The sequence below is a fragment of the Lissotriton helveticus genome, chromosome 4_1, assembly GCF_964261635.1.
Source record: "Lissotriton helveticus chromosome 4_1, aLisHel1.1, whole genome shotgun sequence".
Taxonomy (NCBI): Eukaryota; Metazoa; Chordata; class Amphibia; order Caudata; family Salamandridae; genus Lissotriton; species Lissotriton helveticus.
The window spans coordinates 463,832,893-463,859,810 of NC_136063.1; the positions used below are offsets into that span (position 1 = coordinate 463,832,893).

General features: G+C 46.2%; 1 protein-coding gene across 2 annotated transcripts in view; it reads right to left on the reverse strand.

Moving 5' to 3' along the window:
- Positions 1–9,819: 9,819 nt before the first annotated feature.
- Positions 9,820–26,918, reverse strand: part of SLC26A7 (solute carrier family 26 member 7) — a 699,592-nt gene continuing 682,493 nt past the window's right edge. For both annotated transcript variants that reach the window (XM_078687052.1, XM_078687051.1), the window contains exon 18: positions 9,820–10,110. In XM_078687052.1, the coding sequence (XP_078543178.1) occupies positions 10,072–10,110 (39 nt within the window). In that variant the 3' untranslated portion in view covers positions 9,820–10,071. The remainder of the gene's footprint in view (positions 10,111–26,918) is intronic.

Genomic DNA, 26,918 nt, shown 5'->3' on the forward strand with positions numbered 1-26,918 from the left:
TGACTGTCTCCTATTTTGAGTGTCTACCCCCTCTTGTTTGCCTTCTGTACCCCGGCTTGACTGGTTTAGGACCTGTGCCCATTCCCCCTGTGCCTCGTTTTGTGCTTTTCTCGCCTCTCTCTTGCTTTTCCCGTTTTTTCGCGCCGTTCTTTTTCACAGCGCCCTGTGCTCGTGGTTCTCCCGCCGCTGTTTCCCTCCCAGCCCCGCCCCCCCGCTCCTCATTGGTTCCTACCCTCCCACCACCCGCCTCCCAGCTGACCCTCCTCCCCGGCTACCCTTAAATGGCGGCCGCTGCGCGACCGTGCGCAGCGGGCGCGCCGCTGGCGCGCCGAAGGTGCGCCAAAGGCAAGCCCGTCTGTGCCCGTCCGCGCCTGGCCCGCGCCCAGCACCAGGACCCCTGGTCCCCGCCGATACAAGACCACCCGACAGACCTACGACGACGCCACCCTCAACGCACTCAATGCTGGTCGGAAACCCCGCCTGCTACCGAGCCACCCCAAAACGCACCCACGGACCCTTCACCTGCAAAGCCTGCAAGTTCACCTGCCTCCGAACCTGCACCACACCTGCAAAGCCGAGCACCAACAACAAACACCTCAAGTGCATCCTGCTTAACACCCGCTCCGTCCACAGACACGCCGTGGAACTCTGGAACCTCCTAGACACTACTTCACCAGACGTCGCCTTCCTCACGGAAACCTGGATGAACGCCTCCTCAGCCCCCGACATCGCCATAGCCATCCCGGACGGATACAAGATCACCCGGAGGGACCGCGTCAACCAGACCGGAGGAGGCATTGCCATCGTACACAAGAACACCATCCGCATCACGACCAACTCCGACGACACCCTCACCGCCGCCGAACACCTCCACTCCCAGATACACTCCGACCCCAAGACGACCCTCAGAGGCACCCTCATCTACAGACCCCCGGGACCACGCACACGATTCAGCGAAGACATCGCAGACTTCGTCAGCCCGCTCGCCCTCCCCTCCACTGACTACATCCTCCTAAGGGACTTCAACTTCCATCTGGAGAACAACAACAACACCAACACCACCACCCTGCTGGACAACCTCGCCAACCTCGGACTCAAGCAACTGGTGAACACCCCCACCCACTACGCCGGCCACACGCTCGACCCCGTCTTCTCCTCCAGCAAGCATATCTCCTTCAGCCACTCCACCGGACTGCATTGGACGGATCACAGCTGCGTCCACTTCAGCTTCAGAAAATCCACGACCCACCACCACCTGCAACAGGTGCCCCGCAGGAGCTGGAGCAAGATCACCGCCAACCAGCTCACCACCTCCCTCAGCCAGAACCCTCTCGCCAGCACAACGGACCCCAACGAAGCAGCCAACAACCTCACACAGTGGATCACCATCTGCGCAGACAACCTCGCACCACTGAAGACCCCTCCCAGCAGACCCCGCAGCAAAAAAGCCTCCTGGTTCACCGACGAACTCAAGAACTCCAAGAAGAACTGCCGTACCCTCGAGAAAGCCTGGAGCAACAACCAGACCACAGACAACATGACTTCCCTCAAGCACGCCACCCGCAAACACCACCAGCTGATCCACACCACCAAGAAGACAGCATTCCAGGAACGACTGGACAACAATGCCCACAACAGCAAGGAACTCTTCAGCATCGTCAAAGAGCTCTCCAACCCCAGCGCCGGAAACAACGACATCACCCCTTCGCAGGACCTCTGCGACTCACTCGCCTCGTTCTTTCACAGCAAGATCGCCAACATACACAACAGCTTCGGCGCACACACCACGCACCCAACCACCGAACCAATGCCCCCCACCACCACCCTCTGCGCCTGGACACCGGTCAGCACCGAAGACACCACCCGCACGATGAACACCATCCACTCCGGATCAACAACCGACCCCCTGCCCCCACCACGTCTTCAACAAGGCCGACTCCATCATCGCACCCCAACTCCGGGACATCATCAACGCCTCCTTGAACACCGCCACTTTCCAGGAGAGCTGGAAACACGCCGAGCTCAGCGCACTCCTGAAGAAACCAAAGGCTGACCCCACCGACCTCAAGAACTACCGCCCCATCTCGCTCCTCCCTTTTCCTGCCAAGGTCATCGAGAAGACCGTCAACAGACAGCTTGCCGCCTTCCTCGAGACGAACGGATCCCTCGACCACTCACAGTCCGGCTTCCGAACCAACCACAGCACCGAGACCGCCCTCATCGCAGCCACAGACAACATCAGATCCCTGCTGGACAACGGGGAAACTGCGGCCCTCATCCTCCTGGACCTCTCCGCAGCGTTCGACACTGTCTGCCACCGCACCCTAGTACAACGCCTCAGCAACATCGGAATCCAAGAGAAGGCACTGGAATGGATCATCTTGTACCTCTCCGGAAGAACACAGAGAGTCCGCCTCCCCCCGTTCAGATCCAAGGCCTCCGAAGTCATCTGCGGCGTACCACAAGGATCATCACTCAGCCCCACCCACTTCAATGTCTACATGAGCCCCCTCGCAGCCATCGCATGCCAACACAACCTCAACATCATCTCCTACGCCGACGACACCCAGCTGATCCTCTCCCTCACAAACGACCCCGCTACCGCCAGAACCAGCCTACATGAAGGGATGAAAGACGTCGCAGAGTGGATGAAGAACAGCCGCCTGAAACTGAACTCAGACAAGACGGAAGTCCTCATCCTGGGATCATCACCCTCAGCCTGGGACGACTCCTGGTGGCCCCCTGCCCTGGGCACCGCTCCCAAGCCAACGGACCACGCACGCAACCTGGGCTTCATCCTGGACTCCTCCCTCTCGATGACCAGACAAGTCAACGCCGTCTCATCTTTGTGCTTCAACACCCTGCGCATGCTCCGAAAGATCTTCCGGTGGATCCCCACTGAAACCAGGAAGACGGTCACCCAGGCACTCATCACCAGCCGACTGGACTACGGAAACACCCTCTACGCCGGAACCACAGCCAAACTTCAGAAAAAACTCCAACGCATCCAGAACGCCTCCGCACGACTCATCCTGGACATCCCCCGACACAGCCACATCTCTGGACACCTGAGGGACCTGCACTGGCTCCCCGTCAGCAAGAGGATCACGTTCAGACTCCTCACCCACACACACAAGGCCCTCCACGACCTGGGACCCAGGTACCTCAACAACCGCCTGACCTTCTACACTCCCACCCGCCAGCTACGCTCCGCCAGCCACGCCCTCGCCGCAGTTCCACACATCCGCAGAGCCACCACCGGAGGAAGATCCTTCTCCTACCTGGCGGCCAAGACATGGAACTCCCTCCCCATCCACCTCCGACTGACCCAGGACCACCTCTCCTTCAGGAAGCAACTCAAGACCTGGCTCTTCGAGCAGTAGCAGACCCCCCCTCCCCCAGCGCCTTGAGACCCTTCCGGGTGAGAAGCGCTATACAAATGCTATGATTGATTGATTGATTGACTGCTATACAACTCTCACTACTCGCTTTCTCCACTGTTCCTTCAGGCCCCTTCATGTCCTGCTTCTCATGAAATAGGCATTGGCAAGATGTCCCAGCATGATGACTTAGAAATATGTTACTCACACACCCCACTCATATTGACCAAGCTACGTCCCATGGCGGTGCATCAAATTGCTGAGGATTCCGTGTATATGGATAGGTGTGAGACTTCCCGGCAGTTGCGTCCACTACAGTATTTTTTTGGGGGCATTATCGAGCAGGTATAGCAGCAGCGGGATGTGTAGGATAGGCTCCATGTCGGCACAGGATGTGAGAAGCTATGTGAAGGTGAGTGCCGGCCTTATATCCCTCCCCTTCTTCCAGCTCAGATGGGGTGGTTGGACAGCCATTGTTGGCTTGTCTGAAAGGCGCATCGTAATTGGGTGGGCAGTTCATCGACTGGCTCCGTTAGTATCTTTCGACTCCACTGCAGTGGAGGAAATTTCCTGGTGGAGTCGGAAAGACTGGGGCAGTCAGATTTCTGTGTATTCATAAGTATTGTAATCTGGCAGTCGGAGGACTGCTTTCGATGAGACCACAGTGGTCCTATCACCTCTGACAGGACTGCGGAAGCCGGTCCAACTGGCATCGTAATGAGGCCCTTAGTGTGTTATGGGATTTCAATATACATGGGGACTGTGCTACAGAAGGAGAGGCATTCACATTGTTGGGTAAAATATTATCCTGCAATTTATCTGCAGTAGTAGACAGACCTACCCATCAGGTGTTTCATGTGATCTATATATTAAGAGTCTCTTTGCAGTTACATCTGAAGCAGTGGCACTGCTGCAGAGCTGAATTTAATTCACACACTGAGAGTGAGTGCAAATATGCAAATATTGAGAGTCAGATGGACCCTGTCTCTGCATCTGCTTTTTAGACCTGCTGGTGCTAACCACTGGCAGACTCCAAACCACTTAAAGCACTGCTACACAACTCTCACTACTTGCTCTCTCCATTGTCCCTTCAGGCCCCCTCCTGTCCTGCTTCTCATGAAATATGTATTGGCAAGATGTCCCAGTGTGATGATTTAGAAATATGTTCCTCACACCCCCCACTCATATTGAGCAAGCTACGTCCTATGTTGGTGCATTGATTTGCTGAGGACTCCATGTACATGGGTAGATGTGAGGCTTCCCAGCAATTGCGTCCACGACGGTGTTGATTTTGGGTGTTATCGAGCAGGTTCAGCAGCAGCAGGATGTGTAAGATAGGTTCCATGTCGGCACAGGACGTGAGAAGCTATGTGAATGTGAGTGCCGGCCTTTATATCCCTCCCTTTCTTCCAGTTCAGATGAGGTGGTTGGACCACCATGGTTGGATTGTCGGAAAGGTGCATCGTAATTGGGCGGGCACTTCGTCGGGCGGTTCGTTCTTCGACTAGCTCCGTTCTTTGACTGGATCCGTTGGTCCTTTCTGACTCCACAGCCGTCGAAATTTCCTGGTGGAGTCAGAAGGACTGGGGAAGTTGGATTTCTGTGTATTCACAAGCATTGTAATCTGGCAGTCCGAGGACTGCTTCCGACGAGACCGCAGGGGTCTGACCGCCTCTGACAGGACTGTAGAAGCCGGTCCAACTGATATCGTAATGAGGCCCATTAGTGTGTTATGGGATTTCAATATACATGTGGACTGTGCTACAGAAGGAGAGGCATTCACTTTGTTGGATAAAATGTTATCCTACAATTTATCTACATAGTAGACAGACCTACCCATCAAGCGGGTCACATGATCTATCTAGCTTTCTCTAATGCCAGATGGAAATATCAGATCCACTTCTGGTGCTTTGATCAGACCATTTGTTAATTAAATTCAACTGATCTAAGTGTAGTTTAACTAGCACTGATTTTAGGGATTCCCCTAAACCATAACAGGCCGATAGTGAGATCAAACCTGGCGAGTTTGTCAATGCTCTGACTTGCTCTATGCTGAAGCTCTCTGGTGCCTGTGAACCAGATGTTATTGCTGTGAATAGCTGGTTTTCTTTAGCTATTGATAATTTAATTTCTCGTACTGTAGGTAAGCCACACAGGAAAGGCCCCTTGGTTCCTTGGTTCACTCAGGCCCTGGAAGCTAAAAAGAGAAATTGTAAAAGGGCAGAAAGTCATTGGCGGCCCCATTGTAAGATGGAAGATAGAGAGACTTAAAGGGTAGCCTGAAGGAAATACCATGCAGCAATTAAGTCCACTAAAATGTATTTTTGTACATGAAAATGAAGACTGTGGATAGTAAACCGTAGGAAATGTTTCAAATTGCCAACAATGTATTACCATTGACAGCCTGTGGGAGAGCTGTTCCTCTTTCTCAGGAAATTTGTGAGAAGTTTTCTGGCTTTTCTCAGTATAAATTCTTGAAAAGTCAATCAAATTTGTCCTTAGCTACGTCATTAACATAGGGGCCTTCGAAGATGCAACCATAGCCAGAGGAAAATGCTCTTTGCTTCCATTTAATGAGATCTCCTTGAACGAGTCCAAGTTGTTTTGTTGTTTTTTTAACTGCAGATTTAAATGGCGTGAATTCGAACCGAAGGTATTGGAGCGCTCTACATGAGCACCGGTTATGTTACACAAGGACACATTCAGGCACGGGAGATTAAGTGATCTGCCCAGAATCACAGGATGTGGACGCGACCCCACGGCTCGAACCTTGGTCTCCAGCACCAAAGTCAGCAGTCTAGCCAATGGACCACATCCTCTCCCGTCTGTGTTGGCCATCTGTGATTTAAAGTTGGGCTCACCTGCTGACCCCTGTCCCATTTACTTGTTTATTAAGGCAGTGGAAGCAATTAATCCGGTTTTGACTAATTTGCTCAACACTTCACTTTCTGCTTTTGACAGTGCCCTTAAATTGGAAGCAAGCTAAACTACTCTCCCTTTTGAAAAAGTCATTGGCTTACCCTGAGGTTTTGGCTCACTTTAGACTTACCTCTTCATTGCCAGCATTTTTCAAAATGCTGGAGAAACCCATAAATCACAGCTTTCCAATTATTTGGAGACTAATGAGCATTTGCACGCCAGTTAACATGGGTTTCTCCCTAAGTTTGATGGAAACAGCTCTGCTGAAGGTGTCGGAATATATGAAAAGCTCATCAGCTTGGAAGTGGGGGGATGGGGGGCGTACTGGCCTTTAGCGAAGTTGGTTGACTCCTTTGGAGCCAAGGTAATTTAATATGCGAACTACACTCCGCTTTTATTCTCCTTTCGTAAGAGGGAAGATGTTGGGTCTGGTCCACTCAAGTCTTGTCTGATTGTTGTATTTAAATGAATGTGTCATAATCCCTTGATGTGTAATATGATAAAGGCAGAAATTCTTTTATTTGGGCCAAGTGGGCTGCTTGTTGGTCTGACAGAGCCCCTTTTCCGTCTCTTCCAGTAGAAGTGGCGAAAAACTGTGGGTCAAATATGACAACCAGCTTTCATTTGAGCCACAAGTGTTGGCTGTGGTAGCGACTTGTTTGGGCCTGCTTCGGGCACTCAAGATATTTCTGCACTTCCTTCCACTTTTTGACAGGAAAACTGTTGTCCATGCCTTGATCACCTCCAGATTGGACTATGTCAACGTTCTTTATTTGGGCATCCTGGATCACTTGGTTAAGAGACTTCAAGTTGTGAAGAATGCAGCTCCAAAGCTTATTCTATTACCCTGTCTGAGGACTCACCATTGGCTCCCCATCAAGAAGCGGATTCTTTTCAAAGCTATGGTTTTGACTCATAGAGCTTTTTTCCACTCTGGACCTCAATATCAGGCTGCCAGAATACTCCCTTAAAACCCCAGTTGAGAACTGCACTTGTCTCATGAGGCTTTGGCCAAGGTTCAGAGGGTAACTCTAGCCAGAAAGGGTGGTCACCTATTTTCTTTTTTGGCAGCCTTAGCCTGGAACATGTTCCCCTCTGACCTTCACTTTGTAGCCGTAGAACCTTTGTTAGGAAGAAGCTCAAGACTTGGCTTTAGTTTAATTTCGGTGTATTCCTCATTTGTCTCAAGCGCTGAGATAGTCTTTGAAGCTGTCTGCTGCGCTTTACATATCTCACTTCATTCATTGTTATTATGCACTGCATTTATCACACTGCATCTGAACAAATTGCTTGCTTGTATGCCAGGCAGTGTGCTTCCTCCCACTTTTGTGATTAGCTCCTTTGGGTTATTGGGCTGTTGAGGTCATTGAGATGCACCTGCTGCCTGGGAGTGATACTGAAACCCAAAAGACTGGGAGCAGCATTGCCAGCACTTTCAAATTTAAGGTGTTACTTTTTATTCAAGAAGGACAAATATCCAGAAAAACGTGGCTTGAAATACCCAGCAGTGGCAGCACCAACAATGATGAATACTAAAGACTTTCAACTGAAGTGAGTGTTATTATGCTCTGCATATACCACCATGCAACTGCACAAATTGTGGGCTTGAATGGCAGGCGGTGCTCTTCCTCTGACCTTTTGGGATTGCTGCACAAACTAGTTCCGTTCAGTGCCAGAAATGATAATGTGTGGATTTTTTTAGGCCAAAAAGAATGTGGGCCTATAGCCATTTTTTTAATTGATGAGGGCTCAGCAACTTCCCTAGCAACAAAGGTTTAAATAAATAATGACAGAACAAAATAAGAATTGACAAAGTCAAAGGTCAGGCTGCCAGTGCTAGACCTGTTGGCCTTGCCAATTCGTGTTTGTATCCAGTATACATTTTGTCATTGTCTCATGCATATTTTTCAGCATTACAAAATAATTGCTGTTGGGTGTTATGGTAGACCTCAATGTATTTCAATGGTTCATTACTACCCCCCTCCCCCGAACTGCCTTTAACTACCAAGGACTTTAAAGTAATGCAATTGTGCTATAATATACACCATTGTGCATAACATTTCATATCCTGAGGTCCAGACCTACATAGACGTCATGCAACCCAGGGCAGCAAGAAAGTTCTTGTGCTGCATTACATGAAAGGGAGTGAGCCCAAAAGTGCCATAAGTGCTAGGGAGTGATACTGTTCTGCTCTCTTCCTGCACTGGCACACTTTAGTCATGCACCAACACAGACACCAATGCAAATCAGGGCCTCATTTTAAAAAACATAGGGTAAAATGTACAATATTTTGGCATAGGGCAGCGCTGCAAGTCTTCTAGCTGCGCTGCTGTACATCAAAAGAAGAGGGTAGGTAGGAATGCACTGTATCTACAAGATACAGTGCATTCCTGTCTCAGTTCTGCCAGCCCCGGCGCACAAACGCAGACGAGCGCTAATGCAGGCACCCCTGTATCATGCTGCAAGGGTGTTTTTGTCGTTGGCATGATTGGTTTTGTGCAAGAAGGGATACCTTCAAAGGAGGCGTTTTCCTCGTTCTGTGTGTGCTGCAGAATGCAGCACATGTGAAAAGAGAAAAAAGCTTTGAGAAGGCGTTAGCGCTGCCCCAGGTTTATGCTATGTTGAAAAGATGGGGCAGTGTAAAAAACCATGGGCGGTGCATGGGAGCACCAACAGCAACACACATGGAACACCCCTTCCACGCAGGGTAAGGCACTGCCTTACTCCATAACTACAAGGGCATGAAAAGTCACCCAGTGTGGCTTTGCGTGGCCTTGTAAATATGGCTGGCACACTGCTTTTCTGGAGCCATCCAAAAGTGGCACTCAGGCACCAACGGAGGGCTGCAAGAGCATTGTAAATATGCCCCTTATACTAACTTGACCATAAAGGATTTTTTTATTGCATTTTATTGAGTGAGGAAGATAGAATGAAAGAAACGGGATGTGTAAAACGAATGCTTCACAATCATGTTACACAAAACCTCCATAGTTCTTTTTTTAAATTATTCATTGTACATAAACATTTGTGTTCCAATAACTACGAAAATCTATTTTAAAAAAGTATGAATGGCCAAACAGCCTATCACCAGATTTTTGAAACACTTTGTTTAATTATTTTCTTTTGTGCGATTTATTATTTAGTTGAAATATAATGGCGCGTGCTGGGAAATGCTAATATATAAATTACTGCTCCAGTGGTGATTCCTGTACGGCCAACAAATATTGTTCTCAGCAGTCACAGAACTCGTGAAGAATCATGATCGTTTACAGGAATCATTAGCTGGGCCTCTCCCCAAATCTTAAAGGTGTGTAGGGTATTGCCAATTGCGTACTACATATCTTGAGACTCTTGAAAAAATAAGGATTTGATCCCTCCCCACAGAATGTTGCCTTTCCAGCAGAAATGTGTGATACACAAAGTGGATGCATCATCCCCCAGCACCAGAACTTGCATTTATTTAAAAATGACCATGCTTAATCAAACTGTATCATAAAGCAGGCATGAGACTTACACCTTCTTTGGCAGAATACAGATTTTATTCAAAAAGTTACAAAATAATTAAAACAACATACACTCTGGCAGCAATACCTTGTATGGCTTACTCATGACTGGGTTACTAGTTTTCAAGACACAAAATCCCTTCTTCAGGCAGTTCAATTATTAAAGGGGTACAAATGAGCCATGGGTGACAAAGGTAGGGCATGAAAATGACATCATAAAGGCTGTCCTTCCTCAAAATGAGCAGTCCACAGGCTCATTTCTGTCACCATCAAACAACACTGTCATCGCTGGGTTTATGGGTGTAACACTGAAAAGGGAGTAAGAGAGAAAACTTAAGAATGTAGCACACTATTTATCACACAACATTCGTAAGTTTTCATTTTTATGAGACTATTTTGATCAGTAAAGTGCATAGTGTAAAATTAACCTCGTACTTTTCATAAGGGTTGTGCATTTTTAACCTGGACCGCAAAATATCTTTTGCACAGTGTTTTTAGGTTAATAAATCAGGGCAACAAGCATTATTCGATCAGGTAATACAGGGCAGTTCATTGTGCCACATGCATGTTTGTGCAAATGGCAGCATACTGGTCTTACTGTTTGACTGGCCGGCCACATCCATGCAGGATGCCAAGTATGGAGGCCTGCCTAGCAAATTGTAAAGTCTAAAGTTATAACAACCTACACTTTTGAAGCCCTAGCAAAACATATGCAAAATACATAAAACAACACACATCTGGCCGTTGAGTACGTGAAATCAGCAGATTCCAGGCAGCCATCTACTAAGGTTCACAAAACATTGCACCATTAAAAGGCACCTATGTGAGTGTATGCTCAAGTGAAACGGTCTCAGCCTGGGTGCACACACAGCGTCAGTGGACGTCGCTGCCCACTGCGATAAGGGTGTCATGATGTCGTGCTGCATTGTAATTGTTGAAAAGGACACAGTGTTCTCCACAAACCTATATATGACCATTGGCAATTGGCCTAGTGTAAGTTACATATCTGAGAAAGTAGACGCCAATGTTAAATCCGAGTTCTTGAACATCAATTAGATATATTTAAATCTACAGTGAATTAATTAATGACTCAACAAATAGAAATGTATAAGGCAAAATTGATACCCATACAAAGTGGATCCTGACTCTGAGAACGCAAATTAGAAGACCAGAAAAAAATTGGTTGCGGTAAAAAGCCACATTTCAGCGTTTTCCTGAAAATAATATAACAAGGAGTAATTTTCAGGTGCTCTGGGGGAGAGTTCCAGAACATGGCTGCCAGAAAGAAGAAAGCACACCAAACAGAGAATATTGAAATGTTCAGAGCAAAAATAGACAAAACATGCAAGGCCACGGTGCTCTTGGGTGCTTGGGTGGTTACCTGCGAATTTACTAGCAGTTCGAGGGCCAAAGTTCTTGAACGTCCCAGTGTAATAAGTCAGAGAAACTACCTTTGGAGATATTTATACGAGAAAACGCTCATGCCCTAACCTCTCCTCTTCAGAGTCTACCAGGCTACAGCAGAGAGGAGTGTCGGGGGTATGATACCGAAATACCATAACTAAAATGTCATCTGACAGAAATATTTTGTCCTAAAATCGTGTACAAAAAAATCGCCCCATTGTAGTTGACATAACAAAGTCTACACGAAATGGAACAATATTTTTGTATATTATATTTAGGGCACAATATTTTTGTCAGACGCTATTCTGGCTAACAATCCTCTTGCATTCAAGGAGAAGAGGCTCTGTTTGGGGAGATCTGCGGTATTTCCTGTTCTCACAAAGGTCCGGGACAGAGGAAGATGTAGGACCAGCGAGGAACACCTAAAATCTGTCCCAAAGGAGCCTTTAGATGACATTTTGCCCTCCTATCTTACCTTCTAATATGGAACGTGGCATGTGCTTTTTATGGGCACCTGTGGCAGCATTTATTTCGTGACCTCACTTGTGTGTACTCATTGTTGGAGGTGTGTGGTTGGCTGTGGTTATTGTCTGTAGCACATGCGCCCTGAAGAATGCTATCTGGATATTTATGCACGCTAGTTCTTCTGCTGTACAAGTAGTCTTTAGTAGAATTTGAAGATACTTGAATTTTATACTTCTTATTGGCGCTCTCAGCGAAGAACTTACTTTCGCACAGTAACGACATAAATCAATTTCATGAGGTAAAACCATTTAAAAAAAGAAAGAAAAAGAAAGAAAGAGGTAGTATTGTGTAATGCCAAAAACAAAGCTGAAACAGCAGTTAGCAAAAAAAAACATATCTGTCTATGACTCTGCTTCCTAGACAGGCTTTAGGTGGGTTGTTTCTGGGATTAATATTGGTGAGACCATTGTTAATTCAGTTTAGCTGTTTAATCACAGTTTTTTTTCCCTGCAGGTCTCAACTTTTCACCGCATATCTCCCTGTTTGGTTCGTTGCCTCTTTGGAGATATCACTTAGTAGAAAGAATAAACCTGATGCCTGATTCGATATGTTCTTTTTTAAGGATCTGTCTCTTGGTGTAGCTGCTGATTTCGTTATGCTTAGGATATTTCACCGAAAAGTGGATGTTGTCTTCAAATTCGCCACAGAAACAAATTAGAGAGGTCGATGCCTACTTCTTTTGCAGCGATGGGTTTACGGTAAGAATTCTCCTATTGAAACTTGAGAAGAGTCTCCTCTTCCTGTGGATGGTAAGCTTGGTCAAACAAGGTTTTCTTAATAGCAAACCTTGAACAGTCTTTGGAGGCCAGCTGGGGGAAAGTTCTCTAGCATTTTGCCTCTTTCATTCAGTCTCTGGGTGGTAATTTTTTTCTTATGGTAGTGATGAAGCAAAGCTTCGCATTCGCGACGTGCTTTATTCATGAACCTCGCCCGTGTGTAATCCAGTAATAAGTTGTACGTCTTACTAACGTTTATTCTATGTTTAAACGAGGTTTCCCGACGCTTGCCTATGTGTTTTACTAAAATAATTAACTCGAGTCTTTTAAAATGGCCGCTGCTTGGAAGTAAGTGTCTGCGCATGCGTCAGTCACACTCACGTGTCCTGATGTGTTCGCGGGTTTGGAGGGAAATAGTTGCGCATGCGTAATGCATAGCTTTGCCAGTAACGTGGTACTGCTCGTGCCACTGCTCTTGTGTACGTATACATGTAGCTAACATCTAGACCGCATAAGTATATTTTATAGTGATAAGTTGAAAGTACAAACCCTGTGATGTGTTTTCATAATGTTATTTCTATGTATTAATTTGTTCTCGCTTACTTTTCATGTACCGCGGGGAATGGGGGTCTGACTGAGCTGAATGCCATCTTGGAGGGCCTTTCTGCGCATGCTCCTCCATCTGGGGAACTGACAACCTTGACTGGTGGAACTTGGCCAGCTGGCAGGGATGGGCAAGATGCTCCTGAGAACTGACCTGAAAACCCAGGAAAATGGAGCCATGTGTTCCTACTCTGCAACAATGTAAATTGTCATTGTATTTCCCTGCAGTTTCTCATGGGAACCCCAATCTTGCTAGGCGGTACCCAAAGATGCAAATTAGGCATCCAAATAGTGTGTTATGATTGGTGTGTTACCCAAATCCTACCTTAGGACCAATCCAAATTGAGGGATTCTGACACTTTGCAACATTGGGGGGTGGTACACCGTCCCCAAACTGTATATCTACCCTGGGTTCACCTAGGGAAATTGTCCGACTTGTCTGGTTTAGCTGACCTGTCACTGACCCATCGTACTCAATAGGTGACTGAAGATACAGAGCGCTGCGGAGCACTCTGTCCGAAATTGACCATAGACTAAGGTTCTACTGAACCTTAAAAGTGCTGGTAAAGCACTTTGCTGGGAGTTCGCTGATCCAATCGGGGTCTTGATCGATAGCTGCAGAGAGGGTGGAGCGCAGGCGTTGCTCCCAAACTGCGGGTGTGGTCCTGTCCTGAGCGGTCCTGTCCTGAGGGTTTGCTGTCCTGTCCTGAGGGTCCTGTCCTGATTCCTAATCTGAGGGTATCCTGTCCTGTCCGGGGTGTCCATTCTGCACCTGCTGTCCTTTGAGGGGTATCCTTCCTTGAGGGTTTCCTGTCCTTAACTGACCCGTGGCCAGGGTTTGGTTTTCACACCAGTCTAGGTAAATATTGCTCTAAAATTCTTTGAACTTGCACCTTTCTATTTTTCTGTCTTTGCTTCAATAAAGAGACACCTTTGCACATGTTGATTTTTCCATGCTTTTTTGCCGCAACTACTGAAACGTAAAGTCAATTGAATATTTTCTTAACTTGTTCCTATGTTATCCTACCTTTTAGAAATCATATTTTGCATTGCAGTTTGTCATTTTCTGATATGGTCTAGAAGGGCCTTACTTAAACTGTCTAAAGAACTTTTACCTTAAATGCATAGCGTTTCTTGTTGCATCTCATATTAGCATTTCCATGATTACCCTGACTCTATTTCTCTATAGTTATGTACTCTTCATTATTTTGATTATTGATTGTCTCATTCTTGTAAACTTAATGCTCAACGAAAACGAACTTTAGATAAAGCTTTTAAAACTTCCAGTTGTCCGTGGTCATTTTACAACAGTATTGAATGTCATTTTGAGTTGGTATTTTGCTGCCTTTCCTTTTACAGCTAGCTCCCTGATCCGTTGAGGTCATAGGTACCCGTGTCGGTGGATGGAAAGTCGGGTACGCTAAGTAATAACAGTAGGGAAATTCACACAAATTGGTAGCAGCCCGTGAAGTCATCCTGTCAATGAATAGTGTGAATTGAAAGTATATGGGCCCAAAGCCGGAAACGGCGAAATTATTGGCTGGGTGACCTCGCGCGCTCTATCAGTTTTTCTGGCTAGCAGAGGATGGTTAGGGACTAGTTGAAGGTTAGGCAGGATTAGTCAGACTAGTTAAGTCGGTAGCTGCTAGTATATCAATGCTGCTACAAAAGCGGCCATTCCGAGGGAACCGATCACTCTCTTGAAAGGTGTTGCTTTTTGAAAATTCATGAATTATTTTATCATTGTTATTCTTGTTCTTATATTGTTATATGTATTAATCCATGCGTTTGTAAACCGTATCGTTCATTGTTGTCCGAACTCCCCGGGGAATTGAAAAGGCAAGTGGTGAATAGAATCCATTGCCTTGAGGTCGCAGGCTTAAGGAAAGTTAGGTGCAGGTTAGGATAACCGGGAAGCACTAACTAGGGTTTTTCTGAATACGTGTGTGAATAAATGTCAGTAACGAAGTTCATTGGCAAAATTCCCATAGTGGCGTAACCTAGTAAGGGTCACATCGGAAGAGTAGCAGGTTCCTCGGAGCTTGGGCGAAAGCAGAGGGGTCCGCTGGGAAACCTTAGACTCGGATATATCCCGGAAGAGTGGATGAGTTTAGGGGAATAACAGGTTCACCGATGCTAGAGTGAAGGGTAGGCGGAAGAGATTTACCCGCAGCGTGTGAAAAGTAAATGGAAGTAGTTTACTTGCAGTAAAAGAAATCTTTCCTGTCTAGACACTTGAGCACTGTGGCGAATGTGTATTCGTTGTTAAATAACCAAGCACTAGCACTTTAGAAAGAAAGAAAGTTTCCGTTACCTTGTGAAGGGAGGGAGTCAGCCGCGAAGCGTCTCTGACGTCACTCCGTGCCGCGCTGGGATTGGTAGAAGCAGCGGGCGGGTAGCGGGGCTGGAATTGTAAAGGAGGGGTGAAGCGCCGGAGCGTGAGGACAATCTCACGAAGAGGCCGCGCACCCATTGGTCGAAACTATTTTTGAACGCGTGCACCCATTGGTCGCACGGAATTGCAAGGCGCGTTCTGATTGGAGGTGACATTGTAAACAGAGTTAAGCGTAGAAATCGTATGTGGCACTCGTATTTTCCAGAGACTAGACCCGATCCAAGAAGCCAAGGGTTTGAAAGGGATCAGTGGAAAGCCAATAGATACGATATTATGTACGGGACTAAGAGAAAGATGTCCCTTGTAAATAGGGTAAAGAATTATTTCAAAACGGACAAACCAATTAAATCCAGAGAGGGCGTTATTGTCCCGCCCCCGAACACTCCCGCCTCGTTCATGATGTTTGACCGAGGGTACAATACCTGTGTGTGGTTGGAAAATTGGGTAAAGTACACAAAAGATGACGGAATATTGGCTTTTCCGTTAGACGGTACTTTCAATGGCAGGATTTTATTTAATTTGAGAACCCGAATGAATGAATTGCATCCCCGACCGAGACTAACGCAGTATGAGGCATTAGAGGAATGGGAGATTGAGGCTTTCGAAAGAGAGAAACCCCGAATGGACAAAGGTCTGACCAAGTGGTACCCAAGGCTGAAACAAGAGACCAGGGATAAAAAGATGAAACAGTGGAGACAGAGCATGATTGTTGAGGGTCTGTTTCCCATGATGCCAGCAGGTACCCCTTTTGCGGGAGAGAAAAGGACAGAAAAGAGTAAGCATTGGGGAGCGCTTGGAGAGTCAGACGATGAATTGTTAGATGACATCTTTACGAGAAGTCCGCCCCCTTATGATGAGGGAGCCCGACTTTCCAGTACAGGAGGGAATCCCCAGCGTCCATCTATTAAGGAGGAGGACAGATCCCTAAGTAGGGGGGGAGGTGGTCAAGTACTGCCCTATTTTGAGAATCCTGGACCCGCGGAGGTACGAGATATATATCCTAGAGTGCCCGTGAGCTCGGAGGAAAATTATTCCCGTGAAAGAGCCTTTTTCCCCGGACCTCTTTATGAAAACGAAGAAAAGCCATTAAGTTCAGGAATGCCCTTTTTGCAGCCTCCATATGGGGAGGAGCGCAGGTCATTTGGCACAGGAACTTTGTTCCCAAAACCAAATTATGGTGGGGGACCAAGTGAAACGCATCCTACTGCCCCGAGTCTTACCCCTCACCTGACCCCACAGATGATACCTGACCGGACATTAGGAAGAGTACTAGATGAAAGGGAGCAAGAGGCCCTAGCTAGACAGAGGACAGAAATAATTCAGAAAATCTCCCAGTTAAATACCAGTCCTGAGGCTTTGACTATTCCGGTAACAATCGGACCAGTGGTTCCGTTGTATGGGAATAATCAAGGAAGTCCAAACCCTCCAGTTATGAACCCAATCATGGCCCCGCCGAGGCAGGAGCCCCTACTGATAGACGATCAGTCCAGTGAGTGCGAGTCCGAAGTTGTGTTTTTGGACCTGCCAAACAAACAGACAGGGAAGGGAGTGCAGAAGAGGCATAATCCTTTTAATGCGAAAGAAATTAAATTAGAATCAACGTCAGGTACTAGGAGTGTCTCTCTGGTAACTCCGGAAGAAATTGAAAATTGGAGTCGTGAATTAGAAAAACAGGCTCCGCAAACGAAACCTTTAGACCTCTACAAGCTGAGGGTAGAAATAGAGGAATTAATGGCAGGAAATGTGGGATTGGACAGATTAAATACCTACTCTGAAGAAGAGTTGCTGTTTATGTGTAAGAGCCTTACCAGAAGTACTAGGGTGCTCCACGAAAAGCTGACAGACACTGCAGCTAGTATGGGGGTAGATATTTCAAGATCCAAGCCCTTGCAAAAGCCTTACAGAGCTGAATTCTCAGACAAGGATATAGAGAACTTGAATGTGTCAGGGAAGAAGTTGCAGATTAAAGAGCTGCTAGCAATTTTGCAGAAATGGGGAGACGTGGAGAAATGGAAAAGCAGGTGGGCACGAAAGAAAGATGAGGCTCGATCCAGACAAACGACCCCTGAGTTCCCTTTGAGAGAAGTAGACAAGCCTGAACAGTTATGCCCCATGCGTGAAGTACCAGGTGGGAGGTATGTGCACGTTCCATGGTCCAGACAGGATATTGTGTCCTTTACTAACGATTTCCCGAAATTGCGCGAAAAGCCAGTTGACTGGTACCGGCAAGTGGAAAGGTTCGTAAAGGTGCAAAAATGCCTGTGGAAAGACCTGGATGGATTTTTCGACATTGTGGTTCCGGTAGATCTATGGACCGAGTGTAAAATTGCCATAGGCTGGCCTAGTGAGGAGTACCCGAGGGACTCTAGCACAGGGGAGCCGTCGATTGAAGTGATGAAAAAATACGAACAAGTAATGCTGCATTTGAAAATTAAGGTGCCAGCAAAGGAAACTGATTGGACCAGGATAGATAGAACCACGCAGGAGAGAGACGAGACAGTGCACTCCTATTATCAAAGGCTGTTGCAGGTGTTTAAAACATACAGTGGTATAGATAACATCGAGATGAAGGATATGACACATTTCATTTACAGGTTTGTAAACGGTTTAAGGCCTGAAATTTGTCAGTGGATAAAGGATAACAAAATTTGTTGGCACTCCAAAAAGATAGACGAGGTCCTGCGGTACGCAAAGTACTGCGAGGACGAGATGGCAGAAAAGAAAAAGGCACTCAAGGAAAAGGTCATGTGGGCTCAGGTGAAGCTCGCAGAACAGCAGGAAAAACAGTTGAGTAATATGGTCAAAAACACACAGAACCAAAGTCCTGGGGGTGGGGGAGGAGGTAAGCCCCGGCCCAAAATGAGCAGGGAGGAGGCTATGAAGAAATTTCCCTGTCACCAGTGCGGAGAAATTGGACACTGGCGTAACGAGTGTCCTTATTTGCCTGACGATAACCCCAAAACACCTGATTTAACTCCACAGACGCAGAAAGAAAGACCAAGAAAGACTCAACCACAGGTAAAAACGGTTCAGGTGCCCCGAGCTCCTAAGCAAGTACATAAGGGAAAAGGAACAGAGGGTGATGAGATAGAAGTCTGGGAAAGCAATGAGAACAGAAATGCAGCAACTTCGCAGTATCTGTTGAACGATACCTTCCTTTGTGATGACCAGTACTGACGGGGCCTGAGAGGGGAGGACGAGGAGTGCGTACTTGGCGCCTCCTTGCCGGTAGACCAGTCCGGACCATACATTGAAGGAAAGGTTGACGGAAATGATGTCACTTTTCTGTTGGACACTGGTGCTACCCGTTCTACTGTGAGAACAGTGGACGTTCCAAACCTACCCCTCTCGGGAGAAGCCATCCAAGTAGTGGGGGTATCTAATCAATTGATTAGTACTCCTGTTACCAAGCCCATGGAGATCTCAATTGGAAACTTTAAGGAAATGCATAGATTTGTCGTTTGTGACACCAGTCCAGTGAACTTACTGGGACGTGATTTGCTGTGCAAAATGAACTGTACCATCTTTTGCACACCAAAGGGTGTTGAAATTCAGACCCCAGACGAAGACGGCATTTATAAATTAATGTTAATCAGACCTGACTCAGAAATTAAACGAATGACCATGCAGGATTTGCCCCAAGAACTCCAAGAAGCAGTGAAGCCAGAGGTATGGGACTTTACTGGGAAAGATGTAGGGTTAATGAAAAACGTGGACCCCATACAGATAGCAATCAAGGATAATGCGGTATACCCCAATACTAAACCCTACAGAATGAATGCAGAAGTGAGAGCTGGTGTTACCCTGGAAATACAGAAATTGCTGGAAGGAAACATCATACAGGAAGTAATGAGTAGCCCATGCAACTCCCCGATTATGGGCATCAAGAAGCCTAGTGGCAAGTACAGAGTAGTGCAGGACCTACGAAAAGTCAACAAGATAGTAGTTCCCTGCTGCCCTATTGTCTTGAACCCAGCAGTGATTCTGTATCAGATTCCCTGGGATGCTGAGTGGTTCACTGTGATAGACCTGTGTCATTCATTCTTTTCCATTCCCTTGCATCCAGATAGCAAATTTCTTTTCTCATTTGCCTTCAATGGTCACGTGTATGTCTGGAACAGGGTCCCTCAAGGGTACACAGAGAGCCCCTCTATCTTTAATCAGATCTTGAAAAAATGTTTGGAAACGTTGGTCTTACCTGGGAACTCTGTCCTAGTGCAATACATAGACGACCTCTTGGTGGCGTCTAAAAGTCATAGGGATTGTGTGATTGACACCATTGCCCTCCTGAATCACCTGAGTGAAAAGGGACATAAAGTGGCCCCTGACAAATTACAGTTTTGTGCAAAATCAGTGAAATATCTGGGGCACCAGATAGAGAAAGGGGTCAGGAAAGTAACATCAGAAAGAGTGAGAATAATTCAAAAGATGCAGTTACCCCGTACTCAGAAAGAGATCAGAATGTTCCTGGGAGTGATAGGATACTGCAGGCAGTGGATTCTGGGATTTGCAGTCCTGGCTAGGCCTTTGATAAAAATGACCAAGAGAGGAACACCAGAAATTGTAGAATGGGATGATGAAAGCTTAACAGCCTTCACAAAATTGCGAGATTGTCTGTGTACTGCACCAGCATTAGGAATGCCAGACTATTCCAAAGAGTTTGCCCTATTCTGTGACACTCGCGATAATTGCGCGTTGTCAGTCCTGACACAAGATCATGGCACAACGAGAAGGCCTGTGGCATATTTCTCTGCCACCCTGGATCCAGTGGCTGCTGGATTACCAGGTTGTCTGAAAGCAGTAGCTGCTACCTGCGCAAGTTTAGAGCAGAGTGAGTCCATTGTCATGGGACATCCGGTAACTGTGTATGTCCCACATGGAGTGGTAATTTTACTGACCAGAACAAAGACTCAGTATCTCACCCCTAGTCGGCTGACTAAATACGAGAGGATTCTTGTGGGTGCTGCAAATGTAAACATTGTTAGGTGCAGTATTTTGAACCCTGCCACTTTACTCCCCGACCCAATGGATATGGAAGGTGGGGTGGATGATGAGCATGATTGCATTGATTTAACAGAATTCAATACCAAGCCACGTCCAGATATTAAAGAAACACCATTGCCTGTGCATGACAAGGAATTATTTGTGGATGGTTCATGTCTAAGACATGAACAAGGAGGCCTGAGTGCTGCCTATGCGGTAGTCTCCTTAACAAAAATTGAAGAAGCAGGTTATCTATTTGACATAAAGTCTGCACAAGTAGCCGAATTGATTGCTATGATAAAAGCTTGCAAAATTGGGAAAAACCTACGCATAACAGTGTATACTGACAGTCAGTACTGTTATGGGGTTGTGCATGACTTTGGCCAGTTGTGGCTACAGAGGGAGTTCCTGACTTCCTCAGGTACCCCAATTCGAAATGGAAAAGTCGTTCAAGACCTTTTAGAGGCAATCCAGTTACCAAAGGAACTGGCAGTGGTGAAGTGTGTTGCTCATAAGAAGAGTATGGACACTGTATCACTGGGAAATGATTTTGCTGATCGAGTGGCCCAATGGTGCGCCAGAGATCGGTATATCGTAAATCCAAAACGAGGGGGGCCAGGAACCAGCTGCCAACTTCAGGTGTTTGAAGAAGTGCCTACATGGGATGAAGTGAAAGAGTGGCAGCAGGCGGCACCTTGGCAAGAGAGAGAGAAGTGGAAGGAAGATGGGTGTAGACCAAGACGTGTGGATGGTGTCATCTTGGGCCCGACTGGTATGCCTGTGTTACCTAGACACTTACTTAGCACGATGGCGAGGGTGATACATAAAGGATCACACATTGGTAGGGACGCCATGATTCTAGTGTTCCAACAGACTTGGTACAGTAAAAAGTTCAGGAAAGTAGCAGAGTCCCTCTGCCAGAGGTGCCTGCCATGTCAAAGGATGAACGCAGGGAAGAAAACTGTGGTGGAACTGGGAAAAATTGGGAGGTCCGGGGGTCCCTTTGTGAGAATACAGGTTGATTTCATCACCATGCCCCGTTGTGAAGGGAAGCGATATGTCCTTGTCATGGTCTGTTTATTTTCAAAGTGGGTGGAAGCCTTCCCTACTCCCCAAAATGACGCAATGACAGTAGCTAAGTGTTTACTGAAGGAACTGATACCTAGGTTCGGGGTTCCAGTCACTATTGAATCAGATAGAGGCCGACATTTTCAGAATGAGGTGATCGACGAACTCTGTAAGGCCTTTGGAATCTCACAAAAGCTTCACTGTGCATACCGTCCAGAGGCTTCTGGAATAGTGGAACAAGTAAATGGAACTATCAAAAACAGACTAGCAAAACTGTGTGATGCAACTAAAATGACCTGGGTGAAGGCCCTGCCCCTGGTCCTGATGGGACTCAGAAGTGTTCCTGACCGCAAGACAGGTCTAAGTCCCCATGAAATCATTATGGGAAGAGTGATGAGACAAGCATGGGTGCCAGGAAGCAAACTGTTGAGTATTACTGATGATTTGGTGCTTGAATACTGCAAGAGATTGGGTGACCAAGTGCGTTCTATCTCTCGCCAGATCGGAGAAGACGCCATCCTCAATCCAACGACTCCCCTCCACAAACTGGTCCCGGGGGACTGGGTGAAGATAAAGAAACATACTCGGAAGAGCTGCCTGGAGCCAAGGTGGGGAGAGAAACGTCAGGTGATCCTGGTAACTACCACAGCAGTAAAGTGTGCAGGGGTTCCACGCTGGGTACACGCCAGCCACACCCAGAAGGTATTACCAGACGAGGAGCCTGAAGAAGAAGGGCGTCCAGCAGAGGACTCTGCAGGAGCCAGACCAGAAGTAGCTGACGACGTACAGCCCAGTACCAGTCGAGCTGCAGAATCAGCAGATGTTGGCCCAAGAATAGTTGATAACGAACTACCAGGAGCACAGCCTGCTGAAGGGGTCCAAGAAGCTGAGCCAGAAATAGCTGAAGACGAGCTGCCGAGCATATGGCCAGAGGAATGGATTCCATTGATTGATCTCACTGAAGACCCCATTCGAACGGGTGAGAGACTTTGGGAAGGTAGAGAGTGGACTAGAGAGGAAAAGCAAGGCACAGGCGAAGAACCTCAGAATCTTGAGATTCACATCAAAACTGAGGAAGGAGAAGGTCAGACAGGGACAGAACAAGTGATTGATACAGAACAAGTGAATAATACGGAGCAAGTGCTCGAGACTGAACAAGTGAAGGATACAGAACAAGTGATTGATACTCCTCCACTGACTCCTGATATCGGGAAGGGACAGACTAGACATAGCGTAATAGTTCGAGCAGAAGAAAGTCCAGAGATCGAAGTGCTTGAACAGGATCAGATAGGATTAGAAGAACGTGTTCAGGAAAGAGAAACAGAGACATTTGAAAGGCACAAACAAAATTCTCCTGAACAAGGCCAGATTAGTAACCAGGCAGAAGAAATAGATGCTAGCCCTGGAAACAGTCAGATAGAGGAGGAAGAAACTGAAACAGAATTGCCACAAACTAAGGAGAACAAGAGGGCCAGAGAAGAAAACGAAGTCCAAGTACCAACTAAAAGACTCAAGAAAAGAAAGCACATTGAGCCTGGATACCTAAAGAAATTGAGACTGAGAATAAAAACGGTAGAAGAAAAACGTGCAGAAGAAAGGAGAAGTGCTCGCATAGCAGGACAACCAGAAGACACTTCCAAAAGAAGGAGTGATCGAATAAAGAGACAAAACAAAAAGTACAAGTCACCTGAATGGACACTTGTGTTGGAAGAATTTGAAGATCTTGATCTAACTGACGAGAGCGACGGAGAACCCGTCCCTGAGTACTCTGCCGAAGAAGAAGACGAGCCACCGTGAATTTGCACAAAGTAAGCTACTCGTGTAAAGACACAAAGAGGGGTCGAGAAACTTCTTCTGAGCCAAAATGTCTGATTCAACCGTGAATGGTAGACCTAGTCGCAGCTGTTGCAAAACTTGCTGCAAAGTATGTATATGTAGTACAGTTGTCCTGATATTAGTTTGGATAGAACTAACAATTTTCATTCCCTTTGCTGTAAGCAAAAATACTAATATTGTCCCTACTGAAATTGTAAATACTGACAGTGAGGAGCTGACAACACAGAGAGTAGCCAGACATGAGAGAGCACTGAGACAAACAAAACAAGACTTAGAAGCATCAGATGAGGGAGAACTACATTATCATGGAGTTAAGAACAGGACACACTTAAATGTTTTCGCAAACTTGTTAATACACTATGTAGAGACTATGGAAATTGAAGATTGCTATGTCTGCATGAATCTACCTACTTCTGTAGCTGAAGGCGTGACATACCATCACTTGCCGCTGACATATGGAATCTCCTGTAGCATTTTAGCTAGTTTATTTTACAAAAGAGGACCGTTACAGTACTATTACTCTAATAATGACGTGATCTTTTCTGAGCTTCCTATACGTGGGAACTTGAATCCTGTACATACCAAAAGCGACGTGATACGATATATGGGAGACTACTTTCTGACTATTGGTGATATTGACATAGGTGACGCACACAGAGATAACTTGACTTGTTCGTTGCGTGAGCAGGAAAAGATGTTCCTGAACATGGCAGAGAAAAGGAGAATTAAAATACAAAAGAAAGCAAATGACGAAAGTCAGAAAAGACCAAGGTGGGCAGAGAACATGGAAGGCACCTCAACTGGTGGGGCGGGTCCTGCTCTGTTGCTGGATTTTGAAAAGAAAGGCAAGCTATGTCTTCACCGCGAGAAGACTAGCTATTATAATAACATTTTCATTGGTTCCAGTGAATGCGAACATAATTACAAGGTAATTGGAGGTTGAGGTTTCAAAAATGGGTCAGAGCCTGTGTTTCCTGGAATTTATTATATCTGTGGGGACAAGGCTTATTTCAAATTGCCGGATCACTGGTATGGAAGTTGCTATTTTGGCATTGTCTTCCCGAAAATATACCATGTGAATGGAGTTGCTGGAAGCAGTGAAAATACTAATGGCTTAGTGCGTAGTAAAAGAGAAAGTATAGGTGAAATAATGGGTAGTATTTTCAGTGCACTGATACCTGGAGTGGGAGTGGTTCTGAACACTCACAGAATTTGCAAATTGTCCACTATAGTGGATGTGTTGTCTACTGAGACAGCTCATGGATTTCTGCTGGTCAATACCGAAATGGTTGCGATCAGATCAATGGTTTTGCAGAACAGACTTGCTCTTGATACCTTATTAGCAAAAGAGGGCGGAGTCTGCCGGATGTTGAAGGCGCAACATTGTTGCACTTATATTCCGGACAAAAGTGTGCAGCTTAAAAGATACGTGAAAAACATTACTAATTTGGCAAAGGAACTCAAACCACTCGAGGTTGACAGTGCCTGGAAGAGACTGGTAGATGGTCTCTCAAATGTAGGTCATTGGTTTGCTAGCTTAGGTAAAAGCTTATTGTTTAAGATACTGATGCCAATTGGAATTATAGGTCTTATCCTATTTTTCATATTTGCCTGTTGCAAATGTCGCAAGCACACCGAAAAGCATCAAGTGAATGCCAGAGGAGTGAAACGAAGTGTGGATGAGCTTGAATTAGAGGAAATGAATAATCAGATATACAAAAGGGTGAAGAATTCTCACCCTACTAAAGATGAGAAAGAAAAGTTGAGCAAATTGTTGGAAGAGATAGAGATGTATAAGGTGTGAGAAGTTGGCATCTGGTTCCATTTATTTTTGTGATGATAGTAAATATCATCAAAGAGGGGATTGATGAAGCAAAGCTTCGCATTCGCGACGTGCTTTATTCATGAACCTCGCCCGTGTGTAATCCAGTAATAAGTTGTACGTCTTACTAACGTTTATTCTATGTTTAAACGAGGTTTCCCGACGCTTGCCTATGTGTTTTACTAAAATAATTAACTCGAGTCTTTTAAAATGGCCGCTGCTTGGAAGTAAGTGTCTGCGCATGCGTCAGTCACACTCACGTGTCCTGATGTGTTCGCTGGTTTGGAGGGAAATAGTTGCGCATGCGTAATGCATAGCTTTGCCAGTAACGTGGTACTGCTCGTGCCACTGCTCTTGTGTACGTATACATGTAGCTAACATCTAGACCGCATAAGTATATTTTATAGTGATAAGTTGAAAGTACAAACCCTGTGATGTGTTTTCATAATGTTATTTCTATGTATTAATTTGTTCTCGCTTACTTTTCATGTACCGCGGGGAATGGGGGTCTGACTGAGCTGAATGCCATCTTGGAGGGCCTTTCTGCGCATGCTCCTCCATCTGGGGAACTGACAACCTTGACTGGTGGAACTTGGCCAGCTGGCAGGGATGGGCAAGATGCTCCTGAGAACTGACCTGAAAACCCAGGAAAATGGAGCCATGTGTCCCTACTCTGTAACAATGTAAATTGTCATTGTATTTCCCTGCAGTTTCTCATGGGAACCCCAATCTTGCTAGGCGGTACCCAAACATGCAAATTAGGCATCCAAATAGTGTGTTATGATTGGTGTGTTACCCAAATCCTACCTTAGGACCAATCCAAATTGAGGGATTCTGACACTTTGCAACATTGGGGGGTGGTACACCGTCCCCAAACTGTATATCTACCCTGGGTTCACCTAGGGAAATTGTCCGACTTGTCTGGTTTAGCTGACCTGTCACTGACCCATCATACTCAATAGGTGACTGAAGATACAGAGCGCTGCGGAGCACTCTGTCCGAAATTGACCATAGACTAAGAATCTACTGAACCTTAAAAGTGCTGGTAAAGCACTTTGCTGGGAGTTCGCTGATCCAATCGGGGTCTTGATCGATAGCTGCAGAGAGGGTGGAGCGCAGGCGTTGCTCCCAAATTGCGGGTGTGGTCCTGTCCTGAGCGGTCCTGTCCTGAGGGTTTGCTGTCCTGTCCTGAGGGTCCTGTCCTGATTCCTAATCTGAGGGTATCCTGTCCTGTCCGGGGTGTCCATTCTGCACCTGCTGTCCTTTGAGGGGTATCCTTCCTTGAGGGTTTCCTGTCCTTAACTGACCCGTGGCCAGGGTTTGGTTTTCACACCAGTCTAGGTAAATATTGCTCTAAAATTCTTTGAACTTGCACCTTTCTATTTTTCTGTCTTTGCTTCAATAAAGAGACACCTTTGCACATGTTGATTTTTCCATGCTTTTTTGCCGCAACTACTGAAACGTAAAGTCAATTGCATATTTTCTTAACTTGTTCCTATGTTATCCTACCTTTTAGAAATCATATTTTGCATTGCAGTTTGTCATTTTCTGATATGGTCTAGAACGGCCTTACTTAAACTGTCTAAAGAACTTTTACCTTAAATGCATAGCGTTTCTTGTTGCATCTCATATTAGCATTTCCATGATTACCCTGACTCTATTTCTCTATAGTTATGTACTGTTGCTGGATTTTGAAAAGAAAGGCAAGCTATGTCTTCACCGCGAGAAGACTAGCTATTATAATAACATTTTCATTGGTTCCAG